Source organism: Pocillopora damicornis, chromosome 3 (assembly GCF_964200805.1).
Source record: "Pocillopora damicornis chromosome 3, jaPocDami1.2, whole genome shotgun sequence".
NCBI lineage: Eukaryota > Metazoa > Cnidaria > Anthozoa > Scleractinia > Pocilloporidae > Pocillopora > Pocillopora damicornis.
In genome coordinates, this window is record NC_142672.1 from 22,001,911 (window position 1) to 22,024,407 (window position 22,497).

General features: G+C 37.0%; 3 protein-coding genes and 2 long non-coding RNA genes across 6 annotated transcripts in view; 3 read left to right on the forward strand and 2 right to left on the reverse strand.

The window, feature by feature from the left end:
- LOC149048833 (uncharacterized) lies at positions 1 to 14,247 on the forward strand. Its single transcript, XR_016185006.1, has 3 exons — positions 1 to 126; positions 13,898 to 13,970; positions 14,110 to 14,247. It is a non-coding gene; the product is annotated as an uncharacterized LOC149048833 (long non-coding RNA).
- Positions 6,342 to 6,980, reverse strand: LOC149048834 (uncharacterized). Its single transcript, XR_016185005.1, has 2 exons — positions 6,870 to 6,980; positions 6,342 to 6,701 (listed from the first exon to the last, which is right to left on the reverse strand). It is a non-coding gene; the product is annotated as an uncharacterized LOC149048834 (long non-coding RNA).
- LOC149048835 (trace amine-associated receptor 7f-like) lies at positions 9,373 to 10,283 on the forward strand (the record flags this gene model as incomplete). The annotated part of the gene is made up of 1 exon (XM_089200489.1): positions 9,373 to 10,283. A coding segment is annotated over one exon (792 nt), but the record flags the coding sequence as incomplete, so codon positions are not given.
- LOC113684130 (guanylate-binding protein 7) lies at positions 13,101 to 22,166 on the reverse strand. 2 transcript variants are annotated; one of them, XM_027201467.2, is made up of 11 exons: positions 22,061 to 22,166; positions 19,817 to 20,048; positions 19,494 to 19,651; positions 18,684 to 18,856; positions 17,898 to 18,093; positions 17,299 to 17,560; positions 16,327 to 16,622; positions 15,727 to 15,981; positions 15,089 to 15,211; positions 14,802 to 14,849; positions 13,101 to 13,675 (listed from the first exon to the last, which is right to left on the reverse strand). In XM_027201467.2, exons 2-11 carry the CDS (start codon positions 19,962 to 19,964, stop codon positions 13,370 to 13,372), a joined length of 1,965 nt encoding a protein of 654 aa, XP_027057268.2. In that variant the 5' UTR covers positions 19,965 to 20,048; positions 22,061 to 22,166; the 3' UTR covers positions 13,101 to 13,369. The 2 variants fall into 2 exon arrangements, with proteins under 2 accessions (XP_027057268.2, XP_089056613.1); XM_089200487.1 differs by lacking the exon at positions 22,061 to 22,166 and adding an exon at positions 21,159 to 21,323.
- The window catches only part of LOC113684133 (guanylate-binding protein 6), a 10,325-nt gene continuing 9,134 nt past the window's right edge, over positions 21,307 to 22,497 (forward strand). Inside the window, exon 1 of the mRNA XM_027201469.2 lies at positions 21,307 to 21,543. The gene's annotated coding sequence lies outside the window, so the exon portion shown is untranslated. The remainder of the gene's footprint in view (positions 21,544 to 22,497) is intronic.

Below are 22,497 nucleotides of genomic sequence, written 5' to 3' on the forward strand. Positions count from 1 at the left end.
TTTTCCTGTTTACGAAATTGCTATCTCATCATTATTTCAAAGGGCAAGACTTCTCGAATCATTTTACAGCAAGAAACTCCCGAAGCGTGTCGTAGGATTCGCTGCTGTATCGACGAGTAAACTGAGGTAAGTTGAGGCTCCCAATGTGACTTGCTTCTTAAACCTTAATGCTTCCGCGAAGTGTGTTGGAGTAAAAGTATTAAAAGGAGTCGTCCAAGGTTTAATATGGTCAAAATTACTTGAAAATCTGACTAGAGTCGTGAAGACTACCTTTCTCTAACTGCGACGAGTGCAAATGAGTGGCGAAGTGAAAATCAACTTGAGGTACATAAACACTATAACGGCCGTTTGCAAATAAACCTCTCTTGCAGTCATCTAGATTTATAATTTCCTCCGTGAGTAAACTACGGATGTAAAATGCCGGCACAGACCCCTTTAGCAGGATATAAATCTCATAAAAATCATGAGATGGTTCGAAGAAACTGAAATTATTTACTTTTCTTCTTACTTCGAATTAATATCAAGTACTGTTCTTCAAGGTAGATGTAAGTCTCAGATATACCTTAAAAAGTACGCTTTAAATGGATCGATCGTCAACGAAAATTTCAAAATCTGGTGCAACAAAGTTGTATTCAGTTACCTCTTATCCTCTCGAGAAATCCAGTCGATTCAAAATTCCCAAAACCTGAAAAGCTTCCGAGAAACCAAAACATAACGTTAACCGCCTAAAAGATCTGTCACGCAAAACTTCGTATAGATTTTCATTTATGTCCTTGTCACTGCTTTCGGCTTGATCTCACGTATCTCTTGCAAACAACAAAATAGATTAGATTATAGGACAAATGAATCCCATAAGGATATCTTTGCATCATTGATTCGAGTCAATTTGACAATTTTCGGTCATTGTTTATCGCAGTAATGAAAAAAAAATACACAGTTTTCGTTTTACTTAGAAATCGCTAAGAAAACAAACACTTTTACGTGTTTAGGCCGTTTTTAATTGCTTCACTTATTCTCAGAAACAGTTTTTCGATGCGTAAGTGCCGCTCTCACTATGAGCGGTCTCCTCGACCTATCGTCGAAAAAAAAGTTTTCTTTTATTTTTTTCCCATGAAAAGGGGTTAGGACATATATTTAAAAATTGTTTAGTTGTTCTTCGCGTCGCCCTAAGCCAAAAGTGATTTTTCGGCTAGACCACCCGTGTGGACAGCGAACAAAAGTATAAATTTCACAGATTTTGTCGAGCGCATAGCGACTGTAATAGTATGGCTCACGGAATTCTATCTTGCTACAGGTTACAAGATGTATTCAGTTAGTTCACAGACAAAATATGGAAACTTCACCTGAAAAATTTTTCTTACTAGCGTGGGGGAGACCCTTCTCTTCGACCTTAATTTGCGTATCAAAAATTCACCAATTTGTATGAAAGAATTTTCAAATGCAGGCGTTAATCGGGCTAAAAAAGCATGTCTGCGCATATTTTATACACCAATAAGGTCACCGATTGCCTCAAACACGCGGGAATATCATTAACTTTCATCCACCAACTTAGGTCCGCAATGCGTACTTGTGTGGGATTTTATTGACAAAGTGTTTGGAAGGGGTTTTTGAGCGGAAGCAAACCTGTCGCTCACTGTGAGTCAACTGTACTACAGGGGTGATATTAGGCCTGGAATCAACAGTCTGAATAGTAATTTTTGTGTGGGAATTATTTGAACAAATACAGATTCACAGGAGGGATCTGGGGTATTAACTTTTCCTTTTATCAAGCAATATGCCTTTCCTTCCCTCCCTGGAAGCTTTTTGGCGTGTTTTTGAACGTTTGGTAATCGTCTTCAACAAATAAATTACCTTATATTAAAGTTCACACGGCAACCAGGTGGACAATCAGACATAGTTTGAAGCTACACTGGTTTGCAGATTTAATGAATGTAACCGAAGAAGTTACAATTTATAGACCCAACGTTTCGACACTCCTGTCTAGTGCCTTCATCAGGGGTGATCTAAACGCTGCAACAAGAGGTCCTTTTATATGATCACTAATCAGACTTTGGGGCATATTTTCGCCAAACCTAAGGATCCTGTCACGAAAGAACAACGAACCGACGCCATTTATTCTATTCCTTGCAATGACTGTGATAACGAATACATCGGACAGACCAAACGCCAGTTTGGTACACGGTTAAAAGAGCACCAAAAAGCGGTTTTTCTTTGCAAAAAGGAAAATTCAGCTTTATCGGAGCATACTTGCCTAACCAACCATACAATTGGGTGGGATAATTCTAAAATTATCACTACTAATCGGCGTTACCACCAGCGCCTTTGTTTGGAGGCTTGGCACATTAACTCCGCCCACGCTCCTTTAAATCGTGACGATGGCGGTCTACTTCCTGACGCCTATTTACACCTCGTCAGAAAAAAAAAAAAAAAAAGGCCGCTAATTAGTGATCATATAAAAGGACCTCTTGTTGCAGCGTTTAGATCACCCCTGATGAAGGCACTAGACAGGAGTGTCGAAACGTTGGGTCTATGAATTGTAACTTCTTCGGTTACATTCATTAAATCTGCAAACCAGTGTAGCTTCAAACTATGTCAAATAAATTACCTCTTGGTGGCTTAGGCTATTTATTTGTTTATACGGCAATACTGGAAATACTTGAAGCAGTAAATATTTTCGTAACAGTCATTGAAAAAAAATTGAAAAAATTTCTGCTACTACTTTTTAACTCGTGGATACACGATAGCGTAGAAACGAGTTCTTGTGGGCGCTCTGCGATATGCAAATTAGCGTGGACTCTTAGTAATTAGTCTTAATTAGTCGGCTTCGAACTCGAGATCTATCCTTCCGAAGAAGTAAGTCCAAAGTCGTGGCGCTATTATGATTGCACTGATCGTTGCGATATTTATTGTCTTTACACGCCTGTTTCGACATTTACTATATTGAAATGGACTTCAAATGTTTCAGATTAGTGCTATGATCAACTAAAAAACCAAATTTGAAGCGTCTTCGAATCGTCCATGCGCTGAACATAACGAGGACTAGCGAGAATCACGAAGAGTTTGTGAGTGACAGCAAGCTGTTGACACAGAAATTCCCACAGAAACATGTACATATGAGATAAAAAAAAAAATGGTAATTTGCAGCATTATTTCTTTCTACGCCAATTTGGGTCTTTCCGTTGTAATCGTTTCGTTTTGTTATTCTTCTACGCAAGCGTGACTGTTTTGATGGTAAGAATGAAAGATGATCGCTTTCCACAAGTCGTTGCCGAGCACGTGACTATAATCTGGCCGGTGTTGTTTTGATCACTTGACAATCTTTTTCGCTGAAAATACAGGACGACTTCCTATTTCAAGGAATGTTTTTCCAATTAATTTCTATCGCATCGGTGTAAAAAAGTACAGGTATATGGGTGTTCTGAAAAACAAAAGGGAAATTCAAAACTACGAGAAATTGCGAGTAATCGGCCTCTTGTACCACGCGGGTTTTTTTGGTGTAACATGCGTGTGTTTCCCGTAAGTTACAAGCACTTTACGCACGTGGGAATGCTGCAATCACGAATTTTATATTACGTGAAAGTCACGCATGTGGTTGTTGCTCACTTCACTAATATGTTTGTTTGCTTGTTGTTGTTTTTTTTGGTATCCTGGAGTATTTCAGGAGGGGTTGCAGACTTAACTGTGGAATAATTGTTTAATGCAGGGTTGTCAATAAAGGTTGCAGTTAGAAATTAGCCAAGATGCTTAGGGAGCTGCCTTGAAATTTCAGGACTGTGTGTTATGTAGTTTATTTTTGTCTTTTGTAAAGGCTGTTAAACTGGACAACTCTTAGAAAGATGACTTCAAACTTAATTTTAAAAGGCCTGTTCTGGTACCAAATGAATAAGCAGCATTTCCTTATTTGCAAGTTTCTCATTACAAATTCCTCTGAAAAAAGAGAAACAACTCTTTTCATAACTATTTACTGCTTTCTTTTGTTGCTCTCTTAACTTAAAAACAATGTACATCATGATAAAGTAATTTGTTATAGGACACCGTGAAATGAGGCCCAAACAGCTTTATGATCTGTGAAATGTGTTTCTAAAACATCTGCTTGTATATCAATGTTAGATATATTTGTATATATATGATCAATTACTGTGTTGTTGTCAGTTGTATAAGTTGATATGAACTGTTTGTAGTGGTTATCCCTCACTAGTAAATTATACAAAGGTCTTCTGTCTGTTTCAACAAGCCAATTTATATCAAAGTCTCTAGTAATGATATTGTTGTCTGGTGAAATGTTATTTTAAACCTCAGTTATTGCTTCATAAAGTTGTCTTACAGGCACGTTTGGGGAGTGATATATCCCTATGATTGTCCAATCCTCAAACCTTGCTAACTTAATTACTGTTATTTCAACACCATGTATATTGTGACAATAGGGGTATCCAGGTAAGTATGGGATTTTACTGTACACAGCTGTACCACCATAAGACCTTGATCCATTGCTGGAATTAAGGTTATCATTACAGAAGAGAACATAACCAGCAATGTCATACATGTCATTATTATCTTGAGAATTAAATCTTGTTTCTGTGAAAATATTGATATCAGCACTTAGATAAATTAAGTCTTTACGTATATCTTCTATGTGTTTGTGAAGAGACCTTACATTAAGATAACACAGTTTAAGAAGGGAAAATGTTATGTCATGGAGAGGGAGATGCAAAGCTTAAGTTTTGCAGTTGTTCTTAATCTCTCCATCTGGATTAACAGCAATCTTGCTTTCACACAAATCAGAAATATATAGGCCTTCTATAGCAGTCACTCTACTGAGTCCCATATAATGTATGTGTGGAATAGTATTTCTGGTACTAAAATCCACAACAATTCTACTGTCAGTATCACCTTGTGACCTGTGAATTGTTTTTGCTGCTGCGGGACACAGTGGAAATTGTTTTCTAACAACTTGTGCTGTTCTGTTTCTACCTACCGCAAACTGTGTAGTCACAGGGTTTACTGGGGTCCATGTGTGTTCAATTCATTGTACATACAAATGTCTTTTTTCATTCCTTTTTTTCTGACCTACATCTGAGTGGTCAAATTGTACCCATACAATACCAGATGGTTTGGTTTGTGGATGTAACTGAACTAGTTTAACAACATTTCCAGCACCATTTGTCATGCCATCTTCGGTTCGTACATTCATGACAAGGTGTGTTCTTTCACCCTCAGCAAGACAAAGGGTTGAGGCTAACTGTTTTGTTTTTCTTGGATCATTGGGTATTTGTCTTAGTATTTTGTTTCTTAGCTCTGGAGAGATAGCTCCAATAACACTATCTTGAGCATTTATTGTGAATTTGTTTCCTGTGGCTGCATTATGGGCCCTTTGTTTAAATTCATCTACTTTAGCATTCTGTATAAATAGGTGAGCTGCATCTATTGGGTTGTTGATGTCTTCTTGTATAGCTCTCTTTAAGTTTTGCAATGTCAGCTACTGTGTGTTTACCTTTACGCAACCTATTAAGTAATTCTACAAACAATTTGTTGTCTCTTTGACCCATGATTTCATTAAGTTCAAACATTTTAAAGTGTTTATGCCATAAACTGGGAGAAAGAACAGCATAAATCTACATTTTTGAGGTCTTTGAAAATATAAGCATCCATAACAGATTCTAATTGGAATAAGTCACCATTATAGCAATTATGCTCACACCTCCAAAATCCTCTCTACAGCCTTTTATATCTTTAAGCCTATTGTTTAGCTGTATTGCAAACATACCATTTCCTACCATTGAGATTTCATCAACAAAAATCAATTGACTTCTCAAAGTGTTTAGTCTACTTGAATCAAGCTGTTTGTAATTTCTCAGTGATTGATTGGCAGGAATGGCCAGAGTGCTATGAAGAGTGTCACCCTTAAGCTTTACCAGTTGGAGCTAATAGTATAACTATGATCTGATGAAAATCATCACCAGCTCTAGTGTTATAATACTTAAGCACTGCCTGATACAAAGCTTTTGTTAAATGCGATTTGCCAACACCAGCCCCTCCACTGAGGAAGCAGTAGAAAGGGGTTTCTGAGGTTTTAATCTGATGTAAAATGTGTTAAAAAAATTCTTTTTGCTCTTTATCGGGTGTCTGGACCATTTGACGAAAATCAAAATCAGGTAATTCATTCAATATCAGTGGTTCATTATTCAGCGATGTTGATGAAATGTTGAGATCATCAAAGAGGTCATAGTTTTCACTAAAATCAGGATGTAAATCTTCATGAGATCCAATCCTTGAACGGAATTGGTCAATGGAGATCCCCATATTTACTTGTGTGCTTGAGCGAGCAACAACAACCATCCAACTAACTAGAAACTCAGTTTATTAAAATAGATAACACTCTTGACAGTTCAAGGCAAACAATAGTTTCTTTCAGTTTGTGACACTTTTGAGACACTCGTGAGACATTTTGAGACACTCGTGAGACACTTTGAGACACCCTGAGACTCTTTGAAGCGCAACCCGCACAAATACATTCAAGCCGACAAATGTTGGCTTGCGAGAGTACAATGACTCCTTTCAATCTGACACAACCCGCACCGAAGGTCCAAGCCGATAAATGTTGGCTAAATGTGAAAGCGTAAAAGCTCCTGTGCAACCTGCACTGAACACAAGCCGCGTTTCAGCGTGTTGACTTACGTGAAAAAATCTTTTGTTATAGACACCTGAAGAAATAACGAAACAAACGCCTCAGATTATGAAAGAAAGAACACAAACCAGGTGTACAAACGTAATCGCCTTTCGTGAGAGCTTAATCGTGAAGCTCCCACAACAAAATTGAAAAGTTAAAGCACGCAAAGAACCCGTGAAAATATGAAATGACTTATCCTTACCTTGGAAACAAAAATCCCCAAGAAACAAACATGAAATTCCGAATAAGTTCTCCAAAACCCAACGACTGAGAAGAGAAATGGCCGCCATACAATACACTATGAAAAAACGCCGACTGGAATCCAGTCTTCACGGCTCACTGAACGCAAATAGAAACCACGTGACAAGCACTTCTCTCTCGTGGACAAATAAATAAAGAAATAAATTTCGCGGGCGTTGACAAAGTGTGGGAAATCCCGCACAACAACGCAAATCCATGTGTTTGCTCAATTGCGCTCATGTCAAAGATTATTTGCATAATTCTAAAAATTGACCAAGATCTCCTTTGCACCGTTCAAACTTCGTTTGTTTATCTCCTGCGTTGAGGATCTTAGGTTTTCATAACAACTGAATGGAGAATACATGCCGAGTTGTCCTTAAACGTTGCGCAAACGTGATCGGTCGTAACGCTTGAACGCTTGCGTGACTTACAAAGTAAACAAGGGTGATCGTAAAGCGCCTTCTCGATAATCTTCGTTGAAACATCAGGTCATGAACTACACACAGTGTGGAGAAGATCAAAATTTAAGAATAAGATGTGGTGCTCTGGTCATTACAGACATATCGCGTAGCTTATAGGACATACAAACAAGTTAAAATACGTTACAGTCTTATTTACAAAACAACATGCATACACTCTGCAAGAATTCTTGCAGTTTCTCCCGAGACTTAGCACACGGAACGCAATGAATTAGCCCTCCTTTCTGAAAATTTGTTCACATCATTAATTATTTTACGCTGTTATGGACCACAACGGTTTTGAGTGACAAACTCAACATTTCCTTGCGACCATCAAAATCAATTGGACAAACCCAGCTTGATGTATTGCGTGACGTTATTATGCTTATTTTTCCCGTTTTCTTATGACCTGTTTCGCGGGTTGTAAAAAGTGAAACCAAAATTAGTTAATGTAACGAATTAGAATCGTCATTTGTTAAAGTGTGTCCTTTACATTTTCAATCGCTTTCCACACAGGTGGTCTAGCCTAAAAATCATTTTTGGCTTGTGGCAACGCAAAAAGAGAGAACTAGAGTACAACTAAACTATTTTTGAAACACGTGTCCCAAGCCCTTTTCATTGGCAAAAAATAAAAAAAAACCTTTTTTCGACGGGAAGTCGAGAGGACCGCTCTTAGCGAAAGCGGCACTAAATTAACTTTGGATCCAACGTGAATGTGAATGTTCTATTTAATTTCATTAAACACTGTTTGCTTCGTTTTCAGAGTTTCTGGTTTGGAAACGAAAAGATAAATTGTATAATTGACCTTTCCTTAAAGACGTCAAGCCCTATCATTTAAATGTTAGAGAAAAGAAACAGTTATTGTCTAAGTATATTTAACTCACTTATTTTAACGTCAAAAGTTGGAAGCTGAAAGCTTATTTCTACTCATTTCATTTTTCCAGTCTCATTTGATGGTACAATATACCATTTTTAACTCCAGGCTAGTGACGATATAAACACACCTGATATACAATGTTGACTCGCCGTCTGAAAACATTTATATTTATCACCAAGAAATCACTATGTAAGCCCGACATACTATGCCTACAGATATTTCATGATATCACGTTTAAGGTACTTTCGCAGCCTATAGTCTCATAAGCCATTGCACAGAATCCAAAATGAGAATTCTATTGTGTATAACCGTCAATCAAGGCGAAAATTTTCAGGGGTATCTCCTTGGTGTAAGGCAAAACGGAAGGAAATAAAGTGGAATTGGTTTAGCTGACTATAAATTAAGTAAGGCGAATTAAATATCGACGCCAGCTTTTATTTAACTAGCTGTCTTTTGAAGGACTCAGCCAAAATTTTCCATTATTTAACCCTCATGCATGAAGAATTTCTAAAAGGTGGAAAAATGTGGTGCAAAGTGTTTTTAGCTTGATGCATTTCAGCATAGGTAATACCATGATGTCGAGTGCGATTTGGTGTTAATATGCACGAGTAAATTTTTCAAAGACAACAAAATTGAAATTGCACGATCCCATAGGGCAAGTGCAATTTGTAGTCTTTGACATATTAACAAGTGCTTATTACCTCAAGTTGCAAGAGAAATCATGTTATTACTTGCTACTAATGTACGTGAAAAAACGTCACAGAGTCAAGAAAGACGAAATTTTAAAAGCGTACACGCTATTGGTAATTTGCACTGGTGTTACAATTTTGCACTCCTCGCGTTACAACTTTGCACTCGTGTTACAGGATGCACTCGTTTTTAGCCAATCCATGGCGGGTAATTTTTTCATGTCAAATAAATTTTCCACGCGTTCAGTATTTTCTCACCAAACTTGACATAAAAACCTTGATGTTCCTTCGCAGAAAAGTTTAAAACCAACCCTCTTTTAAAACCGCAATGTCTGAACAATGTGCAGTTCCCCTTTGTCTTCCGAACAACTGCAAATGGGACGCACAGACAGGGGAGTACAGCAAGAGCGCTGGCTCCAGAGAAAGCCTTTGTGTTATTGAAGCAGCCATAGAGAGGCTCAAGAGCTCTGTAAAACCAAATCACTTCACAAGCCAGCGAATATTCTCCTTGGATGGTTCGCCTTTTGTGACTTCCTGTTGGGATTTTTGGCAGCGCCAGCTTTTGTTGCTTTCAAAATAGCAGAGATCACAAGAAATTTTGAATCTTATTGTGTTCTGCGTTCGGCTTACGACTTTACTTCACAAACAACGCTTAGTGCGTCATTCGTCATACTGACTTTTATGACTATTGATCGATATTTATCGCTTCACCTTCACCTTCGATATAAGGAAGTCATCACCAACAGGCGTATCACAGGAGCAGTGTTATTCTCGTGGATTCTGTCTCTCTCGATAACTGTAACAAAATTATGGTTGGACCCGAAGACTTTTCTTTTCATCATCAAGGCTTCTAAACTGCTTTGTCTCTTCGTTATCGTAACAGTCTACATAAAAATACTTGTACTAGTGCGACGTCATCAGATCCAAATAGACCAACTGACTGTCTGCGATCGCCGTGGTTCTCAGAGAAGCCTCTATGATTTTTGTCGCCTCAAAAAGTATGCGTGCACCGTGGCATTCATTGTTGCTCTTATCATTGCTTGTTATGTCCCGGTTGTTTTCGTCAGCTTTTGTAAAGCTTACGTTTGTACAGAAGGGGTAGAACATGCTAAAATTATGTACACCCTTACGGTAACATTTATCTTTTTTACATCGGCCCTGCATCCGCTGGTTTATATATGCCGCATGAGAGAAGTGATGGATGCAATCAAGAAATTCTTTAACATAAAATGAAAGCTGTATATATTGACTACAAAGTCTATTAATGATAGAGAATGCATAAAACTATCTAATTTATATAGATATACTGTGAAGAAATTGAGAACTATGTTAACAACAATAATTCTTTGCTGTTTTTGATAGTGATCTTAATGTAACGGTGGCCTCATACTGAAAAACAACATCAAATAAAGTTGGCAATGAAATGACTTATATTATTCTAGTTTGTTGTTTCCTGCTGGGCAGACGTCATTATGAAAGTAATAGTTAGTAACAGCGTGAAATGATGGTAATGTAGCATCATTTATACCAGACCGCCCATGCAATAGTTAAATATTAGGAAGACGAGATCTGGTTCATGAATAAAATAGATATACATGGAGCGACTTGCACTTTCTATCACTACGCAAACCTTAGCGAAAGAATAGGCAGGTTTCACTTTAACTGAGCACTTTTTATAAATCACATGCTTGTCGTTTACTGCCGGTAGGTTAAATAAATCTATCTCCTTTATTTTCATTCCAATCTTTAAATCTAAATATATCAAAATTCATTTGCTACCCCGGCAATATTTTCTTATTTTGTTCGTTCTCTGTGGAATCGCCAAATGGCTTAATTCGTGGTAACGCGAAAAAAAAAAAAGAACAACAACAAAGCAAAACAAAGCAAAACAAAGCAACACACAAAAAAAGAGCAAAACTACAAACTAAAAAAAAAACTTTAAAGCTAACACTGATAAAGTCACTGAGGTTAAAAGTCATTAATATCAATTGATAGGGTATCAACATTAATAGAACAAAAATATCATGAACCAATACTCAATACATAAAACCACTCAAGTGTTCAAATGGTTGCACGAATGATGAAAAAATGAGGTCTGACTGAGTAAGATCAGATTTTTTCAAAGAAAAAAAAGCATTAATCTTTACGCTTTCATCAAACCATGCCCGAGAAAAAAGTTCGTCGTCTTGAAAAAAAGAATTTTCTATTTCAGAAAGTAATAATCGCTCCAAAACGTGCATTATCAACATCATTAATACTCAAGTAACTTCATGATTTATTTGCTTTATGTTAGAAATCGTGAATACTTTGTAACTGCCCAAGGGTATGGATATGAATTAAGTGTTCTGCAGACGGTGTTGTTAATCTTCAGTCGGATTATATTACATCAAGAATGCAACGTTTAGATGTGCTGGTTTCTATGAGCTGTTGACTAATGATGAAAATAAGTTTTTGTAACACTTGTAAAATGTACCACATGGCATTGCCATACTCAGTGGATGAGTGTGAATGAATTTGGTCAAGTGAAAAAACTAGCTCAAACCAAAATTAATGTTCCTCGAAAAAACGTTTGATCTTCGTGAAAAGCTTGAGAAGATTGTACAGTAGGTGTCATCTATGACAACCCTGCTCATAGAACCCTTTACAAAAATGGCGGACACGATTAGTATTCCGGTTTTGTATTCATGAAGATTAGCTCAGGTAGCCTCGTCAGTATGTCTAAGGAACAACAACGTTTTAACTCAAAGACGAACTAATTTATGTGAGTACAAAAGAATACTAATCGGGCCTGCCAATTATGCTTATTGTCTATCACTCTTGTCGTGCAATCCTCATTGACCAATTAGGAAAGAGACATTTGGGTAAATGCATGATAAAATCAAGAATACTAGAGCTATCTAATCCATTCTCCTCATAGTCAGTTTTATCTTATGCCAACTTTATTAACCTTATCAATGCACACCACTTATTATTGAGGTGAAGGGGAAGAGGTTATATTGCGATTCCAGTGTTATTTAAACACTGCAGGAATACCTCTTAAAGCTTTGCGCTCGAGTAGTCTGCGATATAAAAAAAAAAAATACAAATAATTCCGCGTTGCATAATATCATGTATTTCTCACTCTTTTATTTTTGCAAATGAAAAATGTTGCTTACACGGTTACTTTCAATGGAACCAATTTCATCGTTAAACAATATCACCGTCTATGGGTATTCGTTCACACGAATGATTACCAAGTTGATCTTAACTCAGTATTAGACTGAAAAACGCACAAATGCATAGTAGCACGTACGAGCAATATAGATTCTCTAAATCAACTAACCTCACAGCAGTTAAGATCTGTTTCGATGACAAAGTATTTTTTTTTTTTTACTGAAGAGACAAACGCCACTTCGAGCGAGCAATAAAACGTACCGAGCAAAAACTAAGGTTAGCTTTTTTTTTGGTTGAACTCAACAAAATGTGCATGAGGCACGTAAAAACAGTCAAGACTTCATAAATCTTACCTCTCAACAGGCTTTACTCGTAATCTATTGCTATAGTTCAAGGAAGTGTTTATTCCATGATCTTGTAGAACGCCATCACCACAGTAATGAAAAATACTAAGGGAAAGCATCACTTTTTTGTTTTTTTCTCTCTGTTTTGTTTTGCTTTGTTTTTTTTTTTGATTGTTAATATTTGAAAATTATAGATATGAACTGCGGATAAAGACTTGGATATGAAAGTGGTCCTCGCAGTAGTGAACACTACTTGAGCAGTAGTGAAAATAAGGCCTGTACGGGGTTTGAACCCATGACCTCTGCGATATCGGTGCAATAATGTTCTACTAACAGAGCTAACAAGCCAACTGGGAGCGAACAAGCCAACTGAGAGCTGGTCATTATTTTGGTTCTATACAACCCGTGAGGTGATGAATAAATGACCATAAATATTTGAAAATCATATATGTGAACTGCCTAATGACCAGCTCCCAGTTGGCTTATTGGCTCAGTTGGTAGATTGCTACGCCGGTATCGCAGAGGTCATGGGTTCAAACCCCATTCAGGCCCGAATTTGATTTTTTTCCTTTGTAGCTGGGAAAGGAGTGATACGCTCTCCAAGAGAGGATGAACATACTAGGTTGTCAAATCCTTTCATACTGACGAGCTTTATAACGAATGCCATAATTCTAAACTCTGGTTATTTCTTTATTCGTTTGCGCAGACGGATAATCAGTAAAGATGTCCCAAAATCATTATGGAGAGAGCTATCTTAAAATAGTTGAAAACGGGATGTATAGTGCACTATCTCAACGGCTAAATACAACATATTCTTCCTCTTCCAAAACTTATTTCTGTTTCTCTACTAATAAAAAGTTCTAGACAAAGTTTATCAAGGGTTAAAAAACTTTTTTTTCCATCACCCGTACATGTTAATCTGATCATGCTGCAGATTTTGTTTACATGACAACACATCCCTTCTTTTTTTTGGGTGGTGATGGTGGTGGTCTGCTTGCAATTTGTTGAATCTGCCTTTGAAGATTTTTTATCTGATCATTTCTTTCATTCATCGAGCGTTGCATGCCCGACAGAGCCTCCTGCAGTGTCTTGTTCTGATCGACGACGTTTTGTCTTTCTCTGTGCAACTGCTCCATGTTTGCTCTCATCATGTTCTGCATTTGCTCCCTCTGATCTTCCATGTCGGATCTCAGTTGTTCTTCCAGGCGTCGTCTATCTTCCTCTTGTTTCACTTTTAAAAGCTCCATCTAAATTGAAGAAAATAGACCAGTTAATGAAATGACAATTAATGGATCGCTTCTAAACTTTACCCCTATGCAATAGGCAGCATTGTTATGAAATGGTTAAGTTTTAATTAACTTCTGCTATCAATTAATCTTAAGTAACCTATACCTCTGAGGAAAAGTGACTTTGACCTCAAGTTTTACACTATGTCTTACTTATTTTGTGTTTTAAATTTTACTTTTTAGGAAAGTCCTGGGTTCCAATGATGAATTTTTTTTTCCTGAGAAGCCCATTTTAAACACTTTAAAATGACATATTGTAGGTGTTATTCCTGTAAATGTTTGTTGAGATATGAATTAAAAACTGAATGTGGACAAATTTTTGCTAATTTTTTTGGAATGACATGGGTGCACATAAAAATTCATAAAAAATTCATTATTTATTCTTTTTCTTTCAGATTTTCAGGAACTTTTGCTGACATGTTAATAATTAACTTCTGTTATCAATTAATCTTGATGAACCTATACCTATGAGGAAAAGTGACTTTTACCTCAAGTTTTACACTATGTCTTACTTATTTTGTGTTTTAAATTTTACTTTTTAGGAAAGTCCTGGGTTTCAATGATGAATTTTTTTTTTTCCTGAGAAGCCCATTCTATACACTTTAAAATGACATATTGTAGGTGTTATTCCTGTAAATATTTGTTGAGACAAGAATTAAAAACTGAATGTGGACAAATTTGTGCGTTTTTTAAACTGCGGGAGTAGGGTTAAGCAAAAAGTCGCGAAAGACAGTTTTAATTTAAAGGGACGTTTCTAAGCATAGCTTGGCCTTGCAGACAACTCCAGTAACAGACGTTTTGCAAAAAGCAAAAAGCTCGTGAGAGAACATCACCTTTTTAGCAACCACATGACGCTCAAAAACAGAAACACAAAGCTATTTGAATTGTTTTTTGTCTGCACTATATCAAGTCATTATAAGTATTTGTGGGTTTGATTGGAAGCGAGCAACGTAGCCATTGAGAGAAGAGTCATTGGGTCTTCTTGATCCCTCTCCTTCGAGGAAAACCAAAACGAAGTCTCAACAACACGCTAACGTTTCAATTTTTTCTCCTCACAGTTTACTACAGAGAAAAAAATTGAGCACACCTCCTTCTCCTTTCTAATTCGTTCTTCTTCCAGACGTGCCTTCTCCTCCTAAATAAACATCAAAGACACAAGATGATGATATTGAATTAACAACTACATATACGCAGATAGATTAATGAGCAAAGCTTCATATGGTACAGTCCAAGGAACGCTTTTTTTATCACATGCTACAAGTGAGTACGATTTATTTTGTCAATGGTACTTAGCGGCTTTCTTTTTCTTCATTGTTTATCTTTTTCAGCTTTGTTTGTTTATTTTTGCTGAGTTTATCTGCTTGTTTTTTATACCTCAACTCTCTTTCTTTGTTCCATTTCTTGTGCCCTCGCTTCTTTTTCGTACGCCAGGTTCTCGTCAAAATCCTTGAGTTGCTGCAAATGTTCCATGTGCTTCTCCATCTCATTTTGCAGCTCCTGCATTAAAGAAAGCAAATAAAGTTAAGCAAAAATCGCCAAGATCTAAACATGCGTGATGTAATATAAAGCTCGTAGTTAATAAAATGAAATCAATTTTCAATTTAACGCCGGAGCCGTATAGATTAAGAGAGCATCAGTGATGATCATGAAATATACATAGACCCTAATCAATAATTTAACCCCGCTACAACGTCCTTCTCTCTCGTCGTGTCTAGTTTCTAGAAGAAAAGGTGTCGATTCAGGGCAGATTTCATGTTAGTACCTCAATTAATTGCATTTTTTTTTCATTTCTTGATTCTAAAATTGATCTGGAAAACTAACGCCAAACATATGCAAAATTAAACCTAGTCGCGGCTCAACCATAGACATTTTTCGCGATTTAGAAATGTCATATGCGTTTATTTTGATATACTTCTGGCTCCCTGTGATATTTTCTTTTAATTGTTTTGATTGGCCGTCGATGTTTTCGTAACACTCAATCAAAGAATCTTGGATTAGTGCAAGTGACTCACGGGGTGGAAATCAAGAAAAACTTGCGCACAAACGTCCTCTGCCCCGGTGGCCTCTGCCTTAAATCCTTGCTCGATAGCGCTGTAGCAGCCCATTACTTCAGCAAACGAAACTTTTGCGCCATCCTTTCCCCTCAATTGAATCAGAACTGGATCAAGGTGATGATGCTTAAGGCCAATCAGCAGCTGCTTACAGCTGTCCTTGGTAAGCTGGGTGTTTCGTTCTTGCCAGCTATTCAAGCCATTTTCCATGTACGCCTATCGGAGTTATTTCAAAATTTGTTAACAAAGAGAACCTTACAATGAGTAATATGTTGTGTCATTTGCAGTGCCGGTAAAATTTATCGATAGTTCATCACTCATAGGCAGTTTTGCTGCTCTCAAGGAGCTTACGTAATTACTGAACATTGGTTCACGTAAGGAGAACCCTCCATACGACCCCTTGACAAAAACTACGATGGTGACTCTCAGGAAGAGAGACATATTTATTTAGCACTGCAAATAATCCTCTCTTTCGAGAAAAAATTAATAACTCAAGAGTATAAAACAACCGAAGTTGTTTTCAAGTGTCAGTGGCACATAAGTGTAGGAAATCCTACTAACCGTTAACTCGTTTAGGTACTTTTCTATATTAGCGGTGGATATTCCAAACGTCTCTTCCTCAAACACTTTCAGTGCTCGCTTAAGAGCTGCCAGCTGAGCTTGACGGATGATGTCTCTCTCACACGGCAGTTTTCCAGACATTTCCATTTCCATTTCTTTGTCGTATTCTTCAACAGCAGCCGTTTTGGCCTGGGTACATTTGGTCGAGACAAAGACATCCCAGGCGTTTTGGACATTGGGAACTGTTCCTGGGGTGTTTAAAGCCGTGATGTAGCTTGTTACCATGGTGGCGAGCGCTAAACAGTATCAAAACAAGACGATACATCATGAAGAAATTCTAAGTGCCCCTTCATGTCTATATTTTGTCTGCACTTATCGCTATTGTCAGGAATTTTCCTATGACAGAAATAGATTTCCCGAAAGCTCTCAATTTTCTTTTTTTTTTTGTTTCTTATTTTCTATCCTTAAATTGCATGGGAATCAAAATTATGTTTACATTCCAGCCGAACTTTTAATATCATTGCTCACTTTAGTACAATAGTTTGTTCCTAATTCGTCGCCTTTGAAGATTTTTCCTGTAGAAATGTTTACGTTTCTGATTGCTAAAAAGTTCGTTCATTTTGTCACTCTCACAAGTTTTAGAACTCGACACTCGTTTATAAGACTGTCGGTTAAACAAATGAGTCTTAACGGAGGGACATAAACCAGTAGAAACTGAGCAATGTAAATGAAGAAGTAACGGCATCAATTGTTCCACTACAAAGTGTGGAAATTTTTATCATTCCTAATGATGATGTTCTCACTATAAAGTTCCATAGGTGTTCCCAAACATTTAAAGACTTACTCGTGGACAAATTAACGAGCTGCATCTGGATGTTTTTGTCAGTCAGTTAGTCAGGCGGTCTGTCGATTCCAAAGGATCATAATTATGGATAAGCAAAGCAAAACTTAAAATTTTTTTCAGTACTCTACCTTCACCAGTCACAAACTCTGCCTCGTTAAAGCTGTGCTTTGGAGTCAGTTTAGACCTCATTACTGATTTAAACTCATCGACTCCACGAATGAAGGACTTGTTAACGTCATCTTGTACTTCATCTCTGTTGAGGTTTAACACCACATCAGGATCAGACGAAGGGGGTGGCAACTTGAAGGCGTCAAATCCAGGAAAATAACTGAGGATGCTCTCTGCCACTTCTTTTGCTTTGTCAGCTTTCGGCCCAGAAGTCTTGAATACCTGGAACAAGTACACATCTCTTTCTTTAAAAAAGACTGTTTCTACTGAAGCAGATTATGTGTCGTTACCTTCAAGATACTTTGGTTTATTTCAGAAATGAAGTACTGTCTATGAAATGTTACTATGAAACCAACGACATTTTATCTTTTATTGTGGAATGTTAAATTTGGTGAAAAAGAAAATTTATAAGGTAGTGGAAACTATGTTATTTTCTGAGGCAATTTCCTTGAGAACAAGTAAGGAAGATAAAAAATATATATAAATACGATTATCTGGAAGACCAGTTTCCCTCGAATTGAGGTACATAAATTTTTTTTAATAGATTTATTGATTATACCTTGGTCAAGAAGTAATCCTTTATACTATGGCAACCTTTAGGGAGGGCAAGAACAACATCTCGAAGCAACCAAACGAAGAAAGGAAAAGTCTTGTGAAAGGCTTTTGCATTATCATCTTCTAAAGAAGCTTTGGCTACATCAGACGTTTCACTCCCTGAAAAAATTTTAATTCGCTGTGACAGCTTCACAATGTAGCTGAGAGTAATTTTAAAGTCAAGAAAGCATCAAAAGACAAATATAATTTTAAAATAAGTTTTTCAATCAACGAGAGTTAGAAGGGACGCATCGTAGTTCATCGTATTCGGTGATCTATGCATATTATTCTTCTACCCAGCAGTCTGTAGTCTAATAATGGATCCACATTCTCCGTGTGGTCTAGAGAAGTGCTCTATTTAACAAACAGATTCCAAGTTTCCGTGCGTCTGTTCAGTAATAGATCACAGATGACGTCAAAATGTGGTAAGAACAAAAACGTGGCACACGAGGCGCAGCCGAGTGTGTCACTGATGTTCTTACCACATTTTGACGTCCTCTGTGATCTATTACTGAACAGACGCACGGAAACTTGGAATCTATTTGTTTTATATAATAAATAATTAAAATATACGAAAAAAAAGGTTTTAATGATGACGTCATCTATACGTCCGTCCTCCAATAGATCATAAGTGAGGACCAATCAGAATGCGTACATAACTGAGCTTATTATATAAAATACTATGAACAGCAGCTTTCCGATTTCATTTACGTAGGCTTACAAAACGAAACACCTCAGTGATTAAGGATACTCTAGTCCGTCAAGATCAGTCCTTGTCGGTACACCAGCAGAGTTGTAAATCAATACTGAGGCCAGAAGGATGGTCAATGTAAAAATACAGTGATCGTCAGAATGATCCCCAGATATGGCATCTATTCCCTCTGAATCCAATAACACTACTGTGAATTCCTGTCCGCTGGCGTCCTGTGGGTATTGATGATATAACAACTGAACCTTTTACGTCGAAGAAAATATCACAAGGAAGACAACAACATCAAAGATACAAAAAACTGAGAGAAAAAATACTGGTGACTAAAATGTAACATTTGATATTAGATACAGCAAAATTTATATTGCCATAATTTTAGTTTGACTATAAACGAGACCCTCAGCTAACTTCTCCTAGCCTGAGAGTAGCCATTATTACAACAACAATGACATCAACAGCAGAAAACAACATCAACCACATAAATAACAACAGCAACAACAACAGAAAGACAAACAAAAATGGATTACACAAAGATATAGTATTTTACGATAAGTAATATTTTTTGGTGTTCATCAATATTTCTGTTTTGATTAAGACTAGATGTAGACCAAGTTACTCAAAGTACAAATTGTTTTGGGATCAGCAGCGAACACTGCTAAGAAACTTATGCAAGAGAATATGAATACCTTGCAATCAACCTTTTGTTCTCTTTGCTTTCACTTTTTATTAGGATTATCATTCTAATTTTTATCAATAATACCCTAATCATTTTTTTCAGAATTTATTTGAAGCTAGTTCATTCCCTTTTCAAAAGGTCCTAAAAAAGAAATATACGGATAAGAAGTATTTTACCTGAAATTTTTCTGATACAATCCACAACCAAATGCCCATAGTCTCTGGGTCCAGCTCATGTCCAAGGGGAAAAACTTCGCCTTGATCAAAAACTTTACTCAAGATGTAAGATTTCCCTTTTCTACATGGACCCGCAATAGATACAACACACACTGGACCTACAACAAAATCCAGATCACACATTACAAAAAGCATGTGTATCCAGCTAAAATGCTACATGCATAGGCCCGAATCTCTCGCCACAAAATAGCCTGTTTAGCTCCGTAAAATCCCTTTCAGGTAATAATTATTCTGTGATCATTTTCAAGCAATCCAAAACTTACCTTTAACACTCCTCAATCGTTCCAGAGCAGCATTCACAACATAGAGGCTGGTTCTTTCTTCTTCTTCGTTAGTGCTGTATTCCCCCGTCTGCTCGTCCCATTTGCAGTTGTTTGGGAGGCAAAGGGGAACGGCGCAGTTTTCCGACATCTTGCAAGTATATTAAAAAGGCGAAGATTCTTTGTTTCTTTTCCCTTTACACGATTTTGTCATCCAAAGCGGTAATTGTATTTCCTTTAAATTTAAATAATTTGAAAAGTGTTATATTAATGATTAATGAAACAGAAACATAGGAATATGAAATTTACTAATTTTATCAGTAGAGTGTCTGCGAGTAATTCTATAATTTTCACCTTTTTAATGCGAATCAGTGAATTTCATCTTCTTGATTCCTTTTTTTTATGTGTATATGCACCTAACCACCAAAACCTTTCCCAGATTAACATAAACATTGTAAATCAAAGGAAAATTCTTGCCATCTGTTGTTGTCGAGAGCTCTAAATTTCAAAGCTACCGCAGTATATTTGGGTTGGGAGAAAAATCACTTTGCTCCTGGATTGTTTTGACAACTGCATCCATTCTTCAAATCATTATATTCACTTATTATGTTTCCCCGTCAGGAGAGAGAGGAAAGGTTGTCTCTCAACAATGGCAAACTAATCTGCATTTCAAAACTAACTCTAAGAGAGGTCGTCTTGATTAGTGAACACGTGAATTGTCTGTGCGATGCAAGTCAAATTTGCAAACCTCAACAATTGCCAAAATGGTTAACTAATGACTTTCATCTCAAAAATTTTTAAAGGATTCCAAGAAAGTTCCAGGGATTTGAATTAATTTGTTCCCAAATTAAAAACGAAAGCAGCCTCTAGTGATTGACCTCTACTTCCGCTCTACATATGCGAAACTTCGTTACTCATTTCAGTGGAGAACGAAATGTTTATGAACAAATTGATTCCTCTTAACCAGAAAGCGTTCAAATAATGAAATTTCTCGCTGAGTTTGGGGTAAATTGAAGCAGAAAGCCTGATCCATGCGAAATGAACGAATTCTCAGTGATGTTTATCCGCAGAATAGCGTGATATGTCCACAACCACTACGCAAAAGAAATTAAGATTATTCTATTCAACGGTAATATTTATCTCCCTTTAAAACCCCAACCCTGAATTTTTTTCAAGCTGCATCAGAACTACATGTTACTAACATTATTGCATGTGTAGCAGACCGTATATTTTTAAGCCATATTTAAAGTTCTATCGAAGACATCTGACTTGAAATATTTGAGGCATATTTTTAAAACAAAGTAATCGCAGTTGCATAGATAAATCCTCAAGTGAAACAGCTTACCTGTTACTTGGCTTAAACTTGCTTACATTGAAATATTTGGAGCCTTCTTCGAAAACGAAAGTGTTCCGTTTTAGCCTGCATGTGGATCTTCAAAGAAAGGTGATCATGCCACCAGTGCATGATGGTTTCATCAGTATTTGCTATTTTTAGCTGTTGTCATGTGTTGTCATCCTCAGGTGTTTCGAGGATTTAAATAACTTTCGGGGAAATACCCTTTGATAAAGTAGTATTGCGCATGCATGGTCTTAGAAAGTGAAAGTTTTCCTGTTTACGAAATTGCTATCTCATCATTATTTCAAAGGGCAAGACTTCTTGAATCATTTTACAGCAAGAAACTCCCGAAGCGTGTCATAGGATTCGTTGCTGTATCGACGAGTAAACCAAGGTAAGTTGAGGCTCACCAATGTGACTTGCTTCTTAAACCTTAATGCTTCCGCGAAGTGTGTTGGAGTAAAAGTATTAAAAGGAGTCGTCCAAGGTTTAATATGGTCAAAATTACTTAAAAATCTGACTAGAGTCGTGAAGACTACCTTTTTCTAACCGCGACGAGTGCAAATGAGTGGCGAAGTGAAAATCAACTTGAGGTACATAAACACTATAACGGCCGTTTGCAATTAAACCTCTCTTGCAATCATCTAGATTTATAATTTCCTCCGTGAGTAAATTACGGATGTAAAATGCCGGCACAGACCCCTTTAGCAGGATATAAATCTCATAAAAATCATGAGATATGGTTCGAAGAAACTGAAATTATCTACTTTTCTTCTTTCTTCGAATTAATATCAAGTACTGTTCTTCAAGATAGATGTAAGTCTCAGATATACCTTAAAAAGTACGCTTTAAATGGATCGATCGCTAAAGAAAATTTCAAAATCTAGTGCAACAAAGTTGTATTCAGTTACCTCTTATCCTCTCGAGAAATCCAGTCGATTCAATTCCCAAAACCTGAAAAGCTTCCGAGAAACCAAAACGTAACATTAACCGCCTAAAAGATCTGTCACGCAAAACTTCGTATAGATTTTCATTTATGTCCTTGTCACTGCTTTCGGCTTGATCTCACGTAACTCTTGCAAACAACAAAATAGATTAGATTAGGACAAATGAATCCCATAAGGATATCTTTGCATCATTGATTCGAGTCAATTTGACAATTTTCGGTCATTGTTTATCGCAGCAATGAAAAAAAAAAAAATACACAGTTTTCGTTTTACTTAGAAATCGCTAGGAAAACAAACACTTGTACGTATTTAGGCCGTTTTTAATTGCTTCACTTATTCTAAGAAACAGTTTTTCGATGCGTAAGTGCCGCTCTCACTATGAGCGGTCTCCTCGACCTATC

Coding starts and splice junctions, on each gene's coding strand:
- LOC113684130 (XM_027201467.2), bottom strand. CDS start 19,964: ATGTCGGAAAACTGCGCCGTTCCCCTTTGCCTCCCAAACAACTGCAAA. Junction 18,857..19,493: donor TTGTATCAGAAAAATTTCAG/GTAAAATACTTC, acceptor CAATACCCACAG/GACGCCAGCGGACAGGAATT. Junction 13,676..14,801: donor GAATTAGAAAGGAGAAGGAG/GTGTGCTCAATT, acceptor TCTTCAATTTAG/ATGGAGCTTTTAAAAGTGAA.